Raw genomic sequence first — 18668 nt, forward strand, 5'->3', positions numbered from 1 at the left:
AGTGAAGGATTAAAGGAAGAATTTTTCAACAGTTCATAAACAGTTTATCTGTTTTAAATTTAAATAGTTTCTTTCTTGATAATCTTTTGGGTAACTTCTCTTTGTGAAAATTTTTTTTTAGTCTTCCAGTGAATAAATATGGTGGCTTTTCAGACAGCTAGTTCTTTAAAACCTTGGCCAGCTTTCTAAAAAATGGTTAAGTAATGCCAGTATCAGAACACTTTCAGTTCCAGAAAACTATGCCAGCTTTCTCAAGATATGATCTTGTGTTGTGTAGTTTTCCTTCTCAGTAGAAATTAGTATTTCTTTTGTTTGCTCAAATGAGAATTAGGAATCTTCTGAATTGACATTGGCTATAAAACTGAATATAAATCTGTTTCAAGGCAATGGCATGGCTCCAAGATAGGTCATTCACCAGTTTGTCTGAAGGAATTATGGGAGGCAAGCTGCCAGACAGCTAGATTTGCAAACATAAACTAAAGGCTTTGCATAAATATAAGCTTTGTCTTAAAGCAGGGTTTGGTGAGGCTCCAGAATACCTACACTCTATGTTGCCTTTGGCCTTTGCTGTCAGATTAACCCTGTCTTTAGACAAGTAGAGCCAATTCATTAACTTGTGTTGAGAAAGTATTTGCATTACTGTTACCTCATTGTCTTCCAATAAAATTGGCTTAAAACATTGAAGCCTTAAGCACTGAAAAGCCTGTGGACAGCAGTATGTAACAAAATTTTTCAAAGTTTTTATTAAATGATCTTTAGTATTATATCTAATGAGGAAAGAGGAATACAACTAGCAGAAGGTTATGTCATTACAGCAACATGATGTAAAAGGTTGAAGAGTCTTATAATAATTTAGCAAGAGTTGATGATATCTGAAATATAGTATTTTATCAGTTGGGGAGATGACAAAAGTGGAAAAAAAAAAAATAAATTAAATTAAATTAAATTAAAATAAAATAAAATAAAATAAAATAAAATAAAATAAAATAAAATAAAATAAAATAAAATAAAAAATTGCAACATGATTTTTAGAGCTGTTCAGTGATAAGAAAGTAGGAGCAGTGCAAAAAGGTGCCAACAATGAACAGCATTTGGGACTGTGAAAAGACAGGGGAAGAGAAATGAACAACAGATACAAGGGAATTTATAAGAAAATTTATACTGAATCAGAATATTCTGATTTTTTCTAATAAATTTCTTATATTGTTTACTGATACATACGCTCAGAAGATTAAATGTTACAAATTGCTGTTTGACATTCCACAAGTTAAACTCCCTGTTAAGATACAGTTTGTTTACATGAAAATTAAAAAATAAAAATAAAATAAAATAAAAAATAAATAAAATTAAGAATACCCATCTTAAAGGCAAATATATAAAAAGTACAATGACTATCATATGTACGTTAAAACTATACATATAAGCTTACATTGAAAATGTGCCCGTTAAAATTAAAGGAAGGTGTTGGTTTTGGTCCAGAATATATGTAAACTGTGTATCTAGATCCATAACATCATCTCACAGAGACAGTGTGCACCCTCATTCCTTGGTATTGGTTACAAAGACTGCATGGATTGCAGTTAGAAGTACCAGGATGGTGAAGGGAAAGTGAGTTAAAGAAGCCAATGATTCATTTTACAGAGCTTGGTTGCACCTTGAAAAACAAGGACATACATTTCAATTACTGCATATTACTTTTATTGCATTGCCCTTAATTGAATTTTGAAGTAAAGTGTTCTTAAAGTAAGAGTGTGGGTTTTCTGTAAATCATTTTAAAAAGCTGTTGTTTGTATGATGTCCTACCAGTTTGGTACTTAGTGTGTTATGGTTTAGGGGAAGGGAAAAAAGCAAGTAAATAAAGCATTTATTGACTAAAAAAAATCTGCTTGCAGACTGGCTATCAAAATTTCTTCACAACTCACAGTCAAATGACTTTTATATTGTGAAGTGTGAGATCAATTGCCACTGTTTTAGTATGCATCCCAGCACTTAGACTAGCCAATTAGCTTGTATTTGTGAGTATTGGTAATTACTGAATAATCACAGATGTCTGAACAGAGACAGACTATATTTTCTAAGATCATTCCACCATCTTCTTGCTTCTTAATTCATTTACTTCCAGGAAAATAAACACCTCAAGATAGAAAATGCAAGTTATTCTAGCTTTGTTTTTAGGAGAGTGACTGGGCACAGTAGTTGTTGAATATTTTACATGAATTTGGTAAATAGAATAAATTAATAAATTAACAAAAATCTTACTTGTGCATAATACTCAATGTGAAAATGTGTTTGCCTTCATTTATTGTGGCTTTATGGATTTTCTTATTAGTTTTTAGAGCTTTTTCTTGTTTTATTTTCCAATGACTTGATTATTTGATGAGATATAATAGCTAGCTTTATGGTTTGTGTTTTAATTGGTAAGAGCTGAATTCTTTATCTATGAGATAGTAAGAGGTAACTGTCTTCATGACTTTTTATTTGGTTGAGAATATTTATGTTAATTTATGACACAGGCACTATATTTATATATGTCAGCTCAAATTAATGGTATGAACAGTAGCTATGCAAAAAAACTTTAAATGTAAATAATCTCCACCAAATTCCAATGAGAAAAAAAATAAAAATAAAAATAAAAATAAAATAAAAAATCTCCTCTCCTACTCCTATCCAGAGTAAGATCTCTTTGTGAGGTGTAAATATTTGTAATTTTTGATTGAATGAAACTTACAGTATTTCAAACCCAAAAAATACTCCAAATGAGATATTTCTTCCTTTCTGTCCAACAGGCCTGAGAGGTGTTACCTGCAGTGATTAACAATAAATGGTCCAACGAAATGCTGAATTCAAGCAGGGCTTCTGAGAATTAATATGCAGTATACAAGCTTAGAGCCTAGGTTTATCTAGAGCCTAATTTATCTAGATTACATATATCCGTATAAAAAGTCAGACAATAGCTAAAAAAAAAAAAAAAGAAAAAAAAAAGGAATAAATTATGATATTTTTAATTTTGAAAAAAAAAAATGCAAGGTGTAACAGCATGAAATAAATACTCATAAGAAATGTAACTGCTACAAGAACTTCTATAATTTTTTTTTTTTTTCCTTCTAAGTGCTAACTAATGTCGGGTTCATTTGTGTATATTCTTTTTCCAGATCCATGTAGGATTTACAAAGTTTTAAGAGAGTACAAATGATTCTTAGATAGCAGTGTCAGTAGTTACATTGGTAACTGATCAGCAAGAAGTCTATTTGACTAGACATTGATTCTGTAGGACAACAGTTTATATAAATGTCTTGCTCCAACAGATAATCTTGGGATTTCTGCACAATTTTTCTGTACATGGTGTTCTTTTTCTTATACTAAATGACTTTGAAAGTCACAAGAAAAAAAAAAAAAAAAAAATCTAGTTACAACAGTGGAGAGATAACAGTGGTTCCTAACCACTCAGACTTATAAAAAGGAGTGTTCAGTATACAATGAAATCTTATGTCCCTTGTGAAAGGCCACAGCTTTTTTGAACTTTCATAGTAATTGGATGCTTTTCCATACCCTTGGCAGACAAAGATTTTGGACATCTTCAAAAGTAGTTACTGTATACTGCCTGCTAAATTGCCTGTATGCTGCTGATTTGTTTGTGAACAGAAGGACTGTGCATCACATACAAAGTGAGTTCAATAAATCAGCTTTTATGGATGTGCAAATAACTGCTTACACACAATTTATCTGTCTAGGACTGTCACAGATTTCAGCATTTAAACCAAAAGCTCTATAAAAGCCCTACAGCCAGTTAGACAGACATCATAGTGAATATAAAAATGGTTTCAGATAAGGATTATGTCCAGCTTAAGTACAGCTTATGTCCAGGTTTTTAACGCCCAGATGCTAGCAGAAAGTAGGACCTGGTTTTTGAGGAACAGGATTGATTCAGGATGTTTAGGCCATCATATAATTTCAGTCACACATAGGCATAAGGTGCAGAAGCCAGTGAGAGCCCACAGGTGAAATTAGAAGGACAAGAGCAGTGAAGTATTAAAAGACAGCAAATAAAAGGTGAGAGGAAGGTAGGAGTAAGATTGGGATGAGTTTGGGGAAGATAATTTGACTTAGCAGTGAAAAAGACCATGAAGAAGGATGGTAGAAATTTCAGTGTAAGAAGTCAAAAGTTCCATTGTGCATCCTAGGGCACAAGGAGTTTGGAATTCAAGGGCTTGCTGTAGAAAATAATGATATTTTGACCTCTGAGACAACAGGTGTGTAGAGCTGAAATATCTGAGGCAGAAAGGTATGGAAGTTCAAGATTTTCATGCAGAAAAATCTAAAACTCTGGATCTGAGAAGTATGATGATTAAGGTGAGTGGCCTTGGTTTGGAGAAGGAACTAAATGCTGTGTTGAGTTTGACTGACTTAGAGTCTGAGAGATGAGATTGGGAGTCAGTGGGACACGTGGGCATTTACACAGGATGGCTGCCATCTTCTCATAAATCTCTCTAGCAATACACGCTATTTTCTTTATTGGAAATACAGAAGTCATCACTTATGTTAAGTAGTAGTTCTTACAATTTAGCTATTATACTAGCTATAACCAGTACGGCATGCCAATACGGCATCCTTTAAAAAAAAAAGTACAAGGCAAACACTGAGAAATTTCATGTGGGAAACGGTGAAGGAGAAGCAGATGCTTCATGAAATAAAGTCCTCTTTCAGGCAGAACACACAGAAAGGAAAACAGAGCAAGACAGAACATGAAAAATATGCTGTAAAAGAGTGTATCAAACTGCACTAGATGGTTGGAATCCCACAGCAGTTTGTTCAGGACATTCATCGGTGATTTTGAAAATGGATACAGAGTGAATTGATAAAGTTTACTTGTGATACAAAATTGTGTAGTTCACCAATGAAGTAAAGAGGAACTTGACTTATAAGAGTTTTCTCTATCAGTGACTTGGAGGAGGCAGCAGAATGCCCTGTCTTCAGGTCTGCATATGACAGTAAATTGAAGGACCATTTGACAGATTCAAAGGCAGGGCTGCCATCCAGAGAGACTTAGATGGGCTGGAGGAATGGGCTGAAAGAAACCTTGCAAAATTCAACAAGAGCATTGTCCTTCACCTGCGAGGGAGGAGCCCCTCGCAGTGAGACAGGTTGGGTACTCACTGGGGAGCTGTGCTCTGGAAAGGACCTGGTCATCCTGTCAGAGAGCAAGCTGAGCAGCAGCTGGCAGTGTGCCCTAGCAGCAAAGAAGCCCAACAGTACCCTGAGCTATATTAATAGGAGCATAGCCAATAGATGAGGGAAGTTGTTATCCCCTGCTATTAAACAGGCCACACCTACAATACTGCAATTTTGGTGCCCCCAGTTGGGCACAAAACCTTCCTTGGAAGGAAGTTGATGAATTAGAGCAGACTTAGCAAAGGGACACCAGGTTGTTCAGGGGGCTGGAGCAACCTGCCCCGTAAGGAGATGCTGAGGGTACTGGGCTTGTTTAGTTTGGAAAAGGGAGGGCTTTCATGGCTATGTCAAGGCAACACTGCCATACCTTTAAGAAGGCCAGCATGAGGACAGAGCCACCTCTTCAGAGTGGTGCATGACAGAAGGATGAGGACATGAGAAGTTCAGACTGCAATTAAGACAAATGTTTTCACTAGGAGGACATTTGAGTGGTGGAGCAACTGCCTGCAGAGGCTATGCAGTCTCTTGAGCTGTAAATAAAGTATTGCCTTTTAAGAGATCTGGTTAATGTTGTGGTTAGTTTTCTGAAAACATTCAATGCATAGCCATAGTCAGAAAGCAAATAGGAATTATTGCATTCATAACAAAATGGAAAACAGCGTGCTGTTACCTAGATTTGTGGTGATCCCACATCTCTAATTTTGGATATAATTTTGAATTCCATTATCTTGAAGGATAATGCAGAGTGAGGCGTAATACAGAAAGAACGCACTGAATTTTGAAAGCTTTTTCCATGCAGAGGAAGTCTTCAACTTTTTCATTTGGAAAAGATATTACAGAAAATGTTCAAGAGGTCTCTAAAATTATGAATGGCATAAAGATGTTTTAGGAAAGCTTGTTCACTGTCTCAGAAGTGTTCTTACATTTGCAATTAAATCAGCCACAATAGATAGGGCAAAACAGTTGTCACTGAGGACCATACATCTACATTTGCATTTTAGGGAAGAGAGGAATTGCTTACTTCTGATCCCATGGAATGAATGCCCATTAGTGGTTGGAGCACATTACTGGTGCATATCAGAGCTCCTGGAGCTCATCTTCTGGTTTACTTTCACCCAAAGTGAAATCAAATTACTTGCTCTGAGATTACTCTACTAAGTGACAAAATGTGCAGTAAGTGGGGTCAATGCGAGATCTGGTTGAAAAGTACTCATATGCTTTCAGGCATTTCAGGAAAGAAAGTTCTGTCAATGATATTTTAATGCATTGCTCTGAGCACAGCTTCCAAAGTACTGGAGCCCTAAGCTGCTGGTTTCTGTAAGGATGCCCAGGGGAAGGTGTCAATCCATTCTTGCCTTTTTTCTTAGCCTATCGGAAGATCTGTCTGTTTGCTGCTGGTTATATCAGAAATAGGAGACTGGGTTAAAATGACTTTGGTATTTGATACATTTGTTCTCAGGTAATTTAATCTTATATGAGCACTTACAAGATAAATGGTTAATGTAACTTGCAGGTTATAAATGCACTTTTTAAAGTAAATTTTTCCTTCTCACATCTTACCTTCTTCAGTCATAGCAAATTGAGTTCTGCCAACTTATAAAATCAGGAGGATATTTTAAACTGTTTGCAGCCTTATTTTGAGCTAGTACCTCAACAGGAGGCTGCAAAAACTTTGGCAGTGACACATGCAACAGATGTGCGTGTTCATGCTCTGGTGAAAATCCTTTTTGATATGCACACTTTCATTATAAAAGTGTGATGTGCACACAATGTTGCTTTTGTTATCCAGCAACAGGTTTCCACTATCAGTCTGTCAGACTCTGCTGACACTGTGCATGCATATGCACGTGATTTGACTGGACATTCTTGTTCAGGGTATAGCAACACAGGCATGCACAAAAAAACTAAGTAAGGTATATGTTTTAACAAACATATGCCTATATAGAAATGATTTAGGGAATGTAATTGCCAAATAAGGTAGAGTTTGCTTTTTAAAAAAGAAGAAAATATGTTAGGAGTGTTTTGGAGCTCTATCAGCTCTTCTGCTTCCTAATTCAACCCCATACTAGATGTTGCTATACAGTTTATAAGAAACTTTACAGCTCTCAGTTTTTATCTGCAGATAGCTAGAATGAGATGCAGAAACAGCATATTTCAACTCTAGCTGGAGAGAGACATTTGAAGGTAATTTTCGTGTCACAACTTACTGAAGACAGTAGTCACAGTATGGATCATAGTGTCTGCAGTAAACTTGATCATGTAGGGTTTCTAAATTTTACCTGCTCCAGTACTGTACCTAAGGTGTTTTTTTTTTGTAATAGAGTTCAGGATAAAGAAACAGTTCTTGTCCTTTGTTAGCCTCTGTTAAGTTCAAGAATTCAGTTTACAGAAGAGTTGTACTATTTACATTTTCACCTGAAGTTTAATCAATTAACAGATGGTAAATGGATTTAAAATCTATCCATATAACCAGCTTCAACGTTCAATAGCTTTACTCACAATTAGGGAAACCGCAGAGATTACACATCTTGTACACTAAGCAGCTCCTGACTGTATACATATCTTTATTACAGCACCAGTAGTTTTTCTGTGGCTTTCTATAGCAAGAGCAATTAGAGAATAGTTAGTTTCCTAGACTGAAACTGCTGTTCTTGAACGTAGAATAATTACATTACAAAGTCTAATCCATGATAAACTCATGCATAAATCATGCATAAAGGGCATGTTTGCTTAAGGTGAATTGCACAGACATACAAATCAAGGATAATGTTTGTTTAAATCCTCTAGAAGGTGAGGAATATCTCATCAAAACTAATGCAGCTACATGTTTACATAATTTCCCTGATCAGTAGATGTTCCCAAACTGTTGATCCAAAAACAGCCTCCAGCATTTTATGTTATCTTTACAGTAAGTATAGAAATAAATAAAAAGAAATCATGGGTAGCAGTCTTGACTAAGACCCTCCAGAGAGGACAGTATACACTAAAATTGATGTATAAAAGGGAAAGCGAATGATGAGGCATTAGTGTTAAAATTTAATGTCATTTGCAAATTATATTTAAAAAAATAGAACAACATAAATCCGCATTTGTATTTTACAATAATTTTTAACGAGTGTGAGAAAAGAAGTTAAGGAAAACTGAAATCAAGACAGTTTTTTTAATGAGTATTTTTCAAGTGAATTACATCTTGGTAGATAATTAAAGAAGACTAACATTTTCAGAATTCAATTACTGAATTACTGATATTATTTTTAAGTAATCAAAGATATTATTTCAAATTAACATAATTTGAAATTAACATAATCTACATCATAACATTAAAAAAACAAGGAATTTTATAACACTGTTGTGGTTTAACCTGGTAGACAGGTAAGTACCACACAGCCATCCACTTACTCCCCCCCAGCCAACAGCCCCAGTTCTGTTCTTCATCATGACACCGTATGGTATAGGACATCCCCTTGGCCAACTGTCCTGGCTGTGTCCCCTCCCAGCTCCTTGTGCATCCCCAGTCTCCTCCCTGGCAAGGCAGTATAAGAAACAGAAAAGTCCTTGACTTTTCAGCACTGCTTTGCAACCACTGGAGCATCAGTGTGTTGTCAGCATTATTCTCATCCTAAATCCAAAACGGCACCGTACCAGCCACTAGGAAGAAAATTAACTCAATCCCATCTGAAACCAGGACGATATCCACCCCTTATTCCATACCATCTATGTAATGCAAGGGCATTACATACCCAGGTCTCATGCTTTATAATACGTCCCAATTAATCACCACCCTTCCTTTCCTTTGATATATACACACAGATATCATCCCCTTAGTCTGGGAATATGGGCTATCCCTCTAAAATGTTTTCTGAGTACACTTAGTTCATGACTTTGGGATCCGTCTGTCATAACAGTCCTTTATGTCATGGCAAAACCATCTTTTGAAAGAATTTGGACTATTTGCTTTTCTTTCCCAAAAACTTCTGTATTGCCTCACATGATGATGTCATCAATATATTGCAGATGTTCAGGAGCTTCACTCTGTTCCATTCCATGGTAAATGTTAGGGCTGTGTTTCTGCCTGCAGAACAGTTGATTCCACTTGTACTGGACATCTCTCCAAGTGAAAGCAATCCGTAGCCTGTCCTTTGCTGCCAAAAGGATGGAGAAAAACACAATAGCAATATCAGTTGTGGTATACCACCTGGATACCTTTGACTCCAGTTAGTATTGAAGTTCTAGTATGTCCAGCATGGCAGCACTCAGTGGTGGCATGACTCTGTTCAGGCCATGATAGTCCACTGTTCATCTCCACCCTCCATTAGACTTTTGCACTGGCCTTAAGGGACTGTTGAAGGGTAAGAAAGTCTTGCTGAAGACTCCTTGGCTCTCCAGTCAATGAATCAACTTATAGGTGGGAATCAGGGAGTCTTGGATGGGGCAATGTTGCTCACAGTGCCTTATTATGGTAATGATTGGCATCTGCTGTTCTTTGACCCTCAGCAACCCCACAACAGAAGACTCCTCCAAGGGACTGGGCAAGGTAGACAGCTGTTTAATGTCCTTTGTCTCCAAGGCAGCTATGCCAAAAGCCCACCTGTACCCTTCTGGGTCGTTGAAGTACCTTCTCCTGAGGCAGTCTATGCCAAGAATGCACGGAGCTTCCAGGCCAGTCACAATGGGATGCTTTTGCCACTCATTCCCAGTTAGGCTCACTTCAACCTCCAATACTGTTAGCTGTTGGGATCCCGCTTCCACTCCAGAAGTACAGATGAATTCTGCCCTGTTACAGCTTGATGGAATTAGGGTACACTGTGCACCAGATCCACTAGAGCTTTATACTCCTATGGGTCTGGTACGCCAGGCCATCAAATCTACACAGTCCAATAAAACCAGTTGTACCTTTCCTCCACCTGCCTGGAGGTAAGGCCCCTCTAGTCCTGATCATTGCATTCATTATTCACTAATATAAATGTGAATCAGACATCCTTTTGTTGAGATCAGAAGGAAGATCCACCCATCTGCTCTCTCTGGAGAACTGCCCCCTGGAAACTGAAGTAGGAATTTTCCCAGAAGAATCCTCTTTGGCGATTATTTTTCTTTGCAGCACACATACCTGTGCCTCTAGGATTGAGGTAGATTTTCCATTCCAATTCCTCATGTCCTGTCCATGGTCATACAAGTAATGCATCCATTGTTTCTTCTTGTGGATAGGGATGACTGATATCTGCATGGGTTGCTTCTCTGATTCACCTGCAGGGCCTGTCACAGGGGTTGGGTTAGCCAAAGTGCTTGTTGTGGAGGGTTGATTTAGTATTGAGTGTGATTTGGTAGGCATAGGCCAGGCCCCAACATGTTGCAGTGCTTCATGTCTCTTTGCAATTGGCAGGGTGATGGCGTATCTCTTTCAAACATTTTACCAGATTTTCAGAGTTCTGCACTTGTTCAGTGAAGTTCTAAACCATTGGAGGTGCCCACTGTTCTAGATGCCTGTCTATATCCTCCCACACTCCCTCCCACTCATAATTATCCTGAGTAAGGGCAGATTTCTAGGTAATATTCTTAAATAGTTTGTTAATCTTAAACAAAACCTGAAACACATTCAGGAGATAGCAATAGGAACATGTTGTTTTGAACATCCCAATTATATTCAAAATTCTGCAGAAATACTGTAACTAGCCTTGTGAAGAAGGGGAAGGGGAAGAAGAAAGGGAAGAGAAGGGAAAGAAGTGGAGGAAAGTATCACCCTTCCCTTCCCCCATAGATTGGTTCCCTGAGGAGAAAAGGTAAAGAGTGTAATTGTCAATAATTTCCAAGAGATAGTTCCTGAAGTACAGAGATGACAGCAATGCTGAGTACAAATACCAGATTAGTCTCACAACTGGTACTTTTATCGTATCATAAGCCAGCGTTACACAGTATAGCAAAATGATAACCTTAATCTAAGCCCCAGAGATGATAAACAGCACAACAGGGAACAAGTTCAGCAAGTAAGGTATTACACAAAACAACTCTGAGAACAAACACAATTCTGAGAGTGAAAAGATCAACATTGTGACCAGAAATTATTAAACTAATGCAATGTTCATAAAAATTTTGTTTTAATACTCTTTGGTCAGATATGTCATTATCTCAATTGTTCATGCCCCACATAGGGTGCCAAAAGGACTGTTGTGGTTTAAGCCAGCAGGCATCTAAGCACCACACAGTCATACACTCACTCCCCCAGAGTGGGATGGGGGAAAGAATCACTAAAATTATAAAACTTGTGTGTTGCTATGAAGAGAAATGATAAGAAAGAAAATGAAGGTAAAATAATAATAGGGATAAAAGAATATATAGAGCAAGTGATGCACAAAAAGCAATTGCTGACAACCAGATGACCAATGCCCAGGCAGTCCCCAAGCAGTGGCACCCCTCCAGTCAACTGCCCCAGTTTTATTCTTCATCCTGACACCATATGGTATAGGACATCACTTTGGCCATCCTGGGACAGCTGTCCTGGCTTTGTCCCCTCCCATCTCCTTGTGCACCCCCAACCTCCTCACTGGCAGGGCAGCATGAGGAGCTGAAATGTCCTGGGCTCTGCTGCTCTGCAACAACTAGAACGTTGGTGTGTTTTCAGCATTGTTCTCATCCTAAATCCAAAACAGCACCACACCAGCTAGTAGGAAGAAAATTAACTCTATCTCAGCCAAAACTAGCACAGTTATTCTTCTCTTTAAGCAAATGTTTAGCTTTTGCGCATGCATAAATTTTAGTACTGCTGTATTCTAAAATTCTTAGGAATTAAATCCCACTTTTTAACTATTTTTTTCAAGAATCAGGATAGCATATTTAGCTGTGAGGTAAATCTTAGTCCACCTGCAGTCACTGAAAATCATCATAAAACATCATCGCTCCCTTCCCTAGCATGAAGATTTCATGTACAGTCTCCAAAATAATGAAACTAGAGAGATCCTGATGTTTAAGACCATTACTTCTTGTCCAGTCCCTGCACTCTCTAACAAAGAGTCCCTCCCCAGCTTTTCTGCAAGCCCTCTTTAGGTACTGGAAGGATGCTATACTCCCCTGAGCATTCTCTTCTCCAGGTTGAACAACCCCATCTCTCTCAGCCTGTCTTTATAGGAGAGATGCTCCAGCCCCTGATCAACCTCGTGGCTCCCCTCAGGACTTGTTCAAATATGTCCATGTCCTTCTTGTCCTGGGGGCTCCAGAGCTGAAAGCAGTCATGAACTATCTTAAAAAGTATGGGAAAGAGATAAAGAACTCTTGTATGGAGGGTGTGGAAACAATTGTGCTAATATTCTGGACAAAATATTAATTGAGAAAAAAAATACAAAGACAAGGTCAGTATCCACTACTGAAAAATGAAAAATCGTGAAAATCCAGCAAAGTTCTGTATCAGAACACATTTTTAAAATAGATTTCTCAATTATCTTGAAAAAGGTCTGAGGTTATGAAATGAGAATTACAGTCATGTGAACATCAGTTATACACAATTATTTATATTAGGCAAAGCAGAAGAATGAGGAACTTCAAGGGGGCTTGATTAAGCTGGACTAGAAGGCAGCACAGTAGTAGGTAAAACAGGAATACATTCTGATGCATGCTCTTGGGCACTGGTGCACAGTGAAGGGAAGACAGATTTTCTTTCTCCCTACTCACTTTGAGAGCCATTACATCTGTTTAGAGGAGAAGAGTTTGGGCAGCTCAGCAAAGACCTGTCATAATGATTGAGAGCAAACTGAAAACAGAACAAGTCAAGCAGGAGCTGCCTTGCCTCCTTGTCCTTCACAGGTGGGCCAGTTCTTCAGCCTTGACAACTCACATCTTAGACTCTTTTCTGTGCCACAGGCTGATGTCTCACACAGATGGTTAAAGGCTTCTTTAACCTCATGAGCAGCTTATCTTGGTGTATGCACATAATACACTTAAATAGTATTTCTCTTACTACTAAGGGAAGTCGGGAGGAATGGAAAGAAATGACCATTTGACAGGGCCCTGCAGTGAAGATGTTCTTGGAGTATCACGGAGCCTATGAAATACTGGGAGCTCTCTAACTCAGCTGTTTAGATTTCATCACACACCTCCAAAATTACAGAGAGAAATTGAGGGTTTTCATGGAGACATGCAACATAGATGATCAAACATGGAAAAGTCCTTCAGAGAAAAGTTGCAGTGATTGACACTGTAGACAAAATAATGAAACTTGCAAAATGGATAGGCCACGATGACTTGCCTTTTTTTTTTTTCTTTTTGTTTTTAATATCTTTTTAGTAAAGTTCAAAAAAAGTTCAAAAATATTAGGAAAAAAAATATTTAAATGGCGAAATACATTTTCTGCTCAACTAGCCCTTTCTGCTCATCCAGCCCTTGATTCTTCAGAGCTTTGACATTAAGAGCTTTACAGAATTCAAACTATGATTGCAGCTTTGCATATCTGAAAGTAACCTTTTTAAAAACCAAGAGTAACTACACAGAAATCCTGTTTGAGCACACAGCAAGCCTTTTGTTTTGGGGATAAAAATCAACTTTCTTCAAATTAGATTTCTGCAGATTAGATCAGATTGTTGTGTAACTGTTGAACAGAGGTTTCTTTACATCTTTCTGTGTTATTTGTTACTTGTTACAAAGAAAACCTGGATGGAAAATACCACTGGTCTGGTGTGGTATACCAGTCCCTGTATGTTTTCATTGTGGATGTCCTCTCTGCTTTAGTTCTGCTAGTGCAGTTATCATAATTGCTTACAAAAATAGTGTAGGTTACAAAGAAAGTTATACATGACTTAGCAGTTTAATCTAACTCAAAAACATGAAATCAAATGACTTATTTACTTAAAATTTTATTATTAGGAGTTTGGTTTCCTAGTGGCATACTGGATGCTGATCTTTATGTGGATTCCTTAGCATATATTGGTCTCACAACAGAAAAGTTTAAAATCAGAACTGTGTGTGTCTAGATTTATTAAGTATATTGAGTTTTGTGTTTTCACATGGGGATTGTAATTGTACATGAAAAGCTGCATTTGTATCTGCGCCTATATTTTTACTATGGACACAAACAGAAATGTAAAAACTCAGTTTCTTGTATGCATCATACAGAGACATAGTATAAAAGCAGGCAGGATTTCTTTGAAGAGTGTTCTGAGAATAAATTCAAATACTAGAAATTGGCATTCAAATATATTTGCACGGTTGAACTGTGTGGGTACATATGTGGATGTGTCTAGATTCCTGAAGAATTCTCAGAAGTAGACTTAAGGAATCCAGAGATTCCAGAGAACTCAAGTTGAATTAGAGTGTTTGGAGCCTTTCACTTCTAGATCACTGAATCATAGCCAGTGAAAGAAGGCACCAAAAGAGAGGTATTCATAGATCTGGATGAGATAAGCCTATAGAGCCTTACAATAGTAGAGAGCACCAAATCCAGACAAACATATTATTTGTCAGACATGGAAGACAAGAGTCAGTTTTTAAATCTTTCAAAATCAAGTCCACGGGGAGCATCTTGTCCAACAAAGTGAGAAAACCTAGCAGTGAGGTGTGAGGTTTCCTGCTTCCATTTGATTTGTAAATAACTGGGAGAAGGAGTCGCAAATACTCCCAGTCAGGAGTATTTTTGTCCTACTGAATCTAGTTGCTTTTATAATGATGTTTATCTCATGGTGTATTTTTCAGCAGGTTTTCAAAGACGCTCAGATACTGTAACAAGGAGGCATTTTCCACATGCTGCTCACAGGATGGACTACATGGACTTTGAAGATGATAGCCGTGGATGGCGGTTTGATATGGACATGGTGATAATCTACATTTATTCAGTCAACTGGGTAATAGGATTTATTGTGTTCTGTTTTCTTTGTTATTTCTTTTTTCCTTTCTAGTCTGTAAAAATCACACTTAAGGAAAACAACAACTGTGAACACAGTAATGTGAAATGAAAAAAAAACTGAAAAAGGCAAAACGTTTGTTTGATGTTGCATTTTCATCATTCAGAACTGTAATAGACTGCTTCAAGCATGCTGAGAGGCTATTTGATACTTAAGCTGCGTGTGAAAAAGTAGACATTTGGTTCCAGAAATAATGTGAAATCCAGATCATTCTTCATTCAGTGGGAGCTTTGCCTTGATTTTGGTGGGAACAGCATTTTACTGCTAATGTATAAAATAATTACCATAGAAATATTCAGTATTCAGTACTTTTTGTTCTTAGAAGAGTTCTGTGTACTATAACAGAATATGATCCACAGAGTCGTTTTGGGGTTTGACTCTATATTAACACACTTTGTAACCATAAGTAAGTCTTCTCACTCATTGGTGCTTCAATTCATTGTATATCTATATATATATATATATATACATTAAAAAAAAAAAAAGTTTGCCTTTTATAGTCAGATCTGTTGGGGATAAGCACTGCCGTGCTGCACCATGTATTATTTAGATATTTACTGGAGTAATTTCACTGGCATAATCCAAATTCTAGAAAGTTTTGACAATTGATGGAACTGTCAGCTTTCTGCTGTGGGGATCTGATGTACTCAGTGCCTGAAATTTTGAGCCTATTAACCAAAAAGAGAAATGATACTGCACCACATGCTGACAATTCATCTTTTCAGCAAATGGCAATTGGAAGAAATCGACTAACAAACCCTACTACTGCACATTAAAGGGACCTTTTTTGTGCAGATTCCCAGAGTAACACAGTACCTTTTGTATCCATTCAGATGAGTGCATATGGATCAAGCAAGACAATTACTGAGGGTAAGCAGCAGGTCTGCTAACTTTGATGCCCTGTAAATAATGGGGAAATAATGGAAATGGAGCATTCTCCAGTTGTAATTCAATACAGGTGTGACTGAATCATTATTAAATGACTGTAACAACTTCACGATACTCTTTAAGTGTGGGCTCATCAGTACTATGTGTCTCCAAGGAGACCATGTAAGAGGACACAGTATTTATTTGCACCTTTCATGTAAAAGAATTATAAAGCACTTTATAGCTATTCCATGTAGAGATTGCTGTTTTTCAGTACCAAGCTACAGTGAGTTCAGCAGTCATTCTGTACTTGCTGCTTTACACAATATTTTCAAATGGAAGTGAAAGAGCATCTGTTAAATTACAGGGAGGGTATTATAAACTATTGTGGGAATCAAGTGCCCAAGAATGGTACAAGGTAGCTAAAGGGCTTTCTTTTCAGGAAGGTACAAGGAAGTTCTTATTTCTAAGGGCATGGTCTACAAAGCACACTGTAGTTTGATTTTGAAAAGCATGTTTATTGTTGCTCTGGTATCAGGAGTTGTGTGGGAGACCTGTGTTTTTTTCAGTAGGTGGTGTACTCCCCTGTTCTAGCAGAGAACAAGGAAAAATGTGTTATGGAAGGTGCCATCTGCCAAATGTGATGGAATGGAATGAAATCAGAGGTTTTATCAGTGTGCTTAACATTAAGCATGTACTTAAGCATCTTTGCTGGAGCAGGGCTGTCATGCTTGGTCTTTTACAGTTTATACCTTGACAGGACCAGAAACTTTAACAGCTACTACTGTTTAGTTTTCTTACAGGATGCATAAAATAATTTCTTCATATCTTCGAGAATATGTGTGTAGAAGTAAAAATTACAAGTCTAACTACACTATATGCAAGCTTAAGGAGATACAATAGTTGAAATTAACCATCACCATGTAGACAAGGTCGTCACAGAAATAATTTTTCTACAATTGCAGTACCCTTAGTTTGATCTTAACCTAAGGTTTGATCTCTACCTAAAAATGATTGGCTTTATTACTGGTGGCACTAGGCATACCATTTTAAAAGCTTTAAGGTTGTAGTAAAGAACCCAGTAAATCTCCCCCTTTGTATTGATATAAACAAGCCTTTAAAAAGCTAGATTTTTCTTGGTCGTAGGTTCCTGTTTTGCTATATCCAAATGTGTAGGCCCGTATGCTTTAATGTTATCAGTAATTTAAAGAGTTTTCTCATCTATCCCAGGACAGAGATTCTACCTACATTTTTGGTTTCTCTCTAATCTTACGAACTTCGTGCGCCCATCTCAGCAAAGAGAGGGACTGATTTACCTGCTAAGCCAAAATTACTTCTACCTTTTGATTTCAGAATATACTAGAATAAAGAGATGTGTAATGAAAAATTACTTTAACTGACATAGTCTGAAATTAAATTAAAATAATTTAACCAGGATATCTGCTAAAGAAATATCCTTAAGTAAATATTTTGAAATATATTGAGACATAAGAAACATAATATAGATGCTAATTAATAATATAAGAAAGAGTTACTTATATAAAATTTAATAGCATGTTACCATGGATTTATTCTGAAAAAGGCAACATGAAGAGTCAAAAATCCAAGGTAATATTGGCTCCTTTTGTACGAGCAAGAGTTGATGACTGAGGAGTGGCTGCATTTTCCTACATTTAATAGGAGTGACAGTTTTGTATGACATTTCTAACTGTGTAGCAGTACCTTTCTTTAAGACCTAATCAGTGAACTCTTTCTTGGGCTATACTGTTTTACTTCATATTGCTTGTTGTTAATTCCAGGGGATAATTACTTTTAAAGGGTTAATGCACATAGTTAAGACTGTTGTAACTTTGAGACATCCTCCATAGGACAAAAAATAAAAATAAAAATAAACTAGACTGCATCAAAAGGAGGTACATTTTTTGTCTTATACTGCTCTTTTGAGATACATACCTTTTGTAAAAATACAATAATAATTCAGAGGTTCAAGACTGGTTTTCATTGAAGTCTGCCTGTAAAATGTTCTTGATATCTGTGGGAGAAAGAGCAGGTCTTCTGTAAGCAATTTTCTGGTCAAGTAGATACTGCTCTGCAATCTTGTCTTTCTTATCTACAATGGTATTAAAATGTTTGCAATAAAATTTGTGTTGTTTGTAATATTTTGCAGCCATGTACTAGCTTTTGCTTGGTGGAATTAAATTTTAATATTTTTTTCAGTCAATTTCTGGTTTTCTGTGCTGTCTGTTCTATATGGGGTGCAGCTGGGGTCTGTTGAACTTTTATTATGATGATTACCTTTTTTCATACGAGCAGCCTTTTTTTTTTGTTTGTTTCAGTACTTTCCAGAGAATGGTCAGGTTTTGTCAGAAATTATCTTGGGGCAAAGTGTGGATCTTTACACATTCTGGTAACACAGAACAGTATTCTGTTAACAGTATTCAGTGCTGGTGCTTAGTCCAGACTGATTAACTGTTGAGGGCAGGATAAATCCAGGACAAGACTGATAAATTTGCCTGTGACTGGCAAAGGCACTGTGTACACACTCAGAAGTGTGTGTTTCTTGCCTAGCAGTTGGTATATCTGTAGCTCTGCCAAAGGCCTGGTCATCCACAGCTTTTTTAAAAAAATTCAGCACAATATCTGCACAGGGAGTAGTACTTGTGAAGCACAACAGATCTTTTCACAGCCATGTACCTTCCCACAGAAGCTGAGATCTAAGGTAAACCTTTGCCAGTACACTGCATATACACC

The 18668-nt window shown here is 37.1% G+C and overlaps 1 protein-coding gene across 2 annotated transcripts in view; it reads left to right on the plus strand.

The window, feature by feature from the left end:
• RNF180 (ring finger protein 180) overlaps window positions 1–18138 on the plus strand; it is an 88833-nt gene extending 70695 nt beyond the window's left edge. For both annotated transcript variants that reach the window (XM_035309977.1, XM_035309978.1), the window contains exon 7: window positions 14842–18138. In XM_035309977.1, the coding sequence (XP_035165868.1) occupies window positions 14842–15044 (203 nt within the window). In that variant the 3' untranslated portion in view covers window positions 15045–18138. The remainder of the gene's footprint in view (window positions 1–14841) is intronic.
• Window positions 18139–18668: the final 530 nt, after the last annotated feature.

This window comes from Oxyura jamaicensis, chromosome Z, assembly GCF_011077185.1.
Source record: "Oxyura jamaicensis isolate SHBP4307 breed ruddy duck chromosome Z, BPBGC_Ojam_1.0, whole genome shotgun sequence".
In the NCBI taxonomy this organism is placed as follows: domain Eukaryota; kingdom Metazoa; phylum Chordata; class Aves; order Anseriformes; family Anatidae; genus Oxyura; species Oxyura jamaicensis.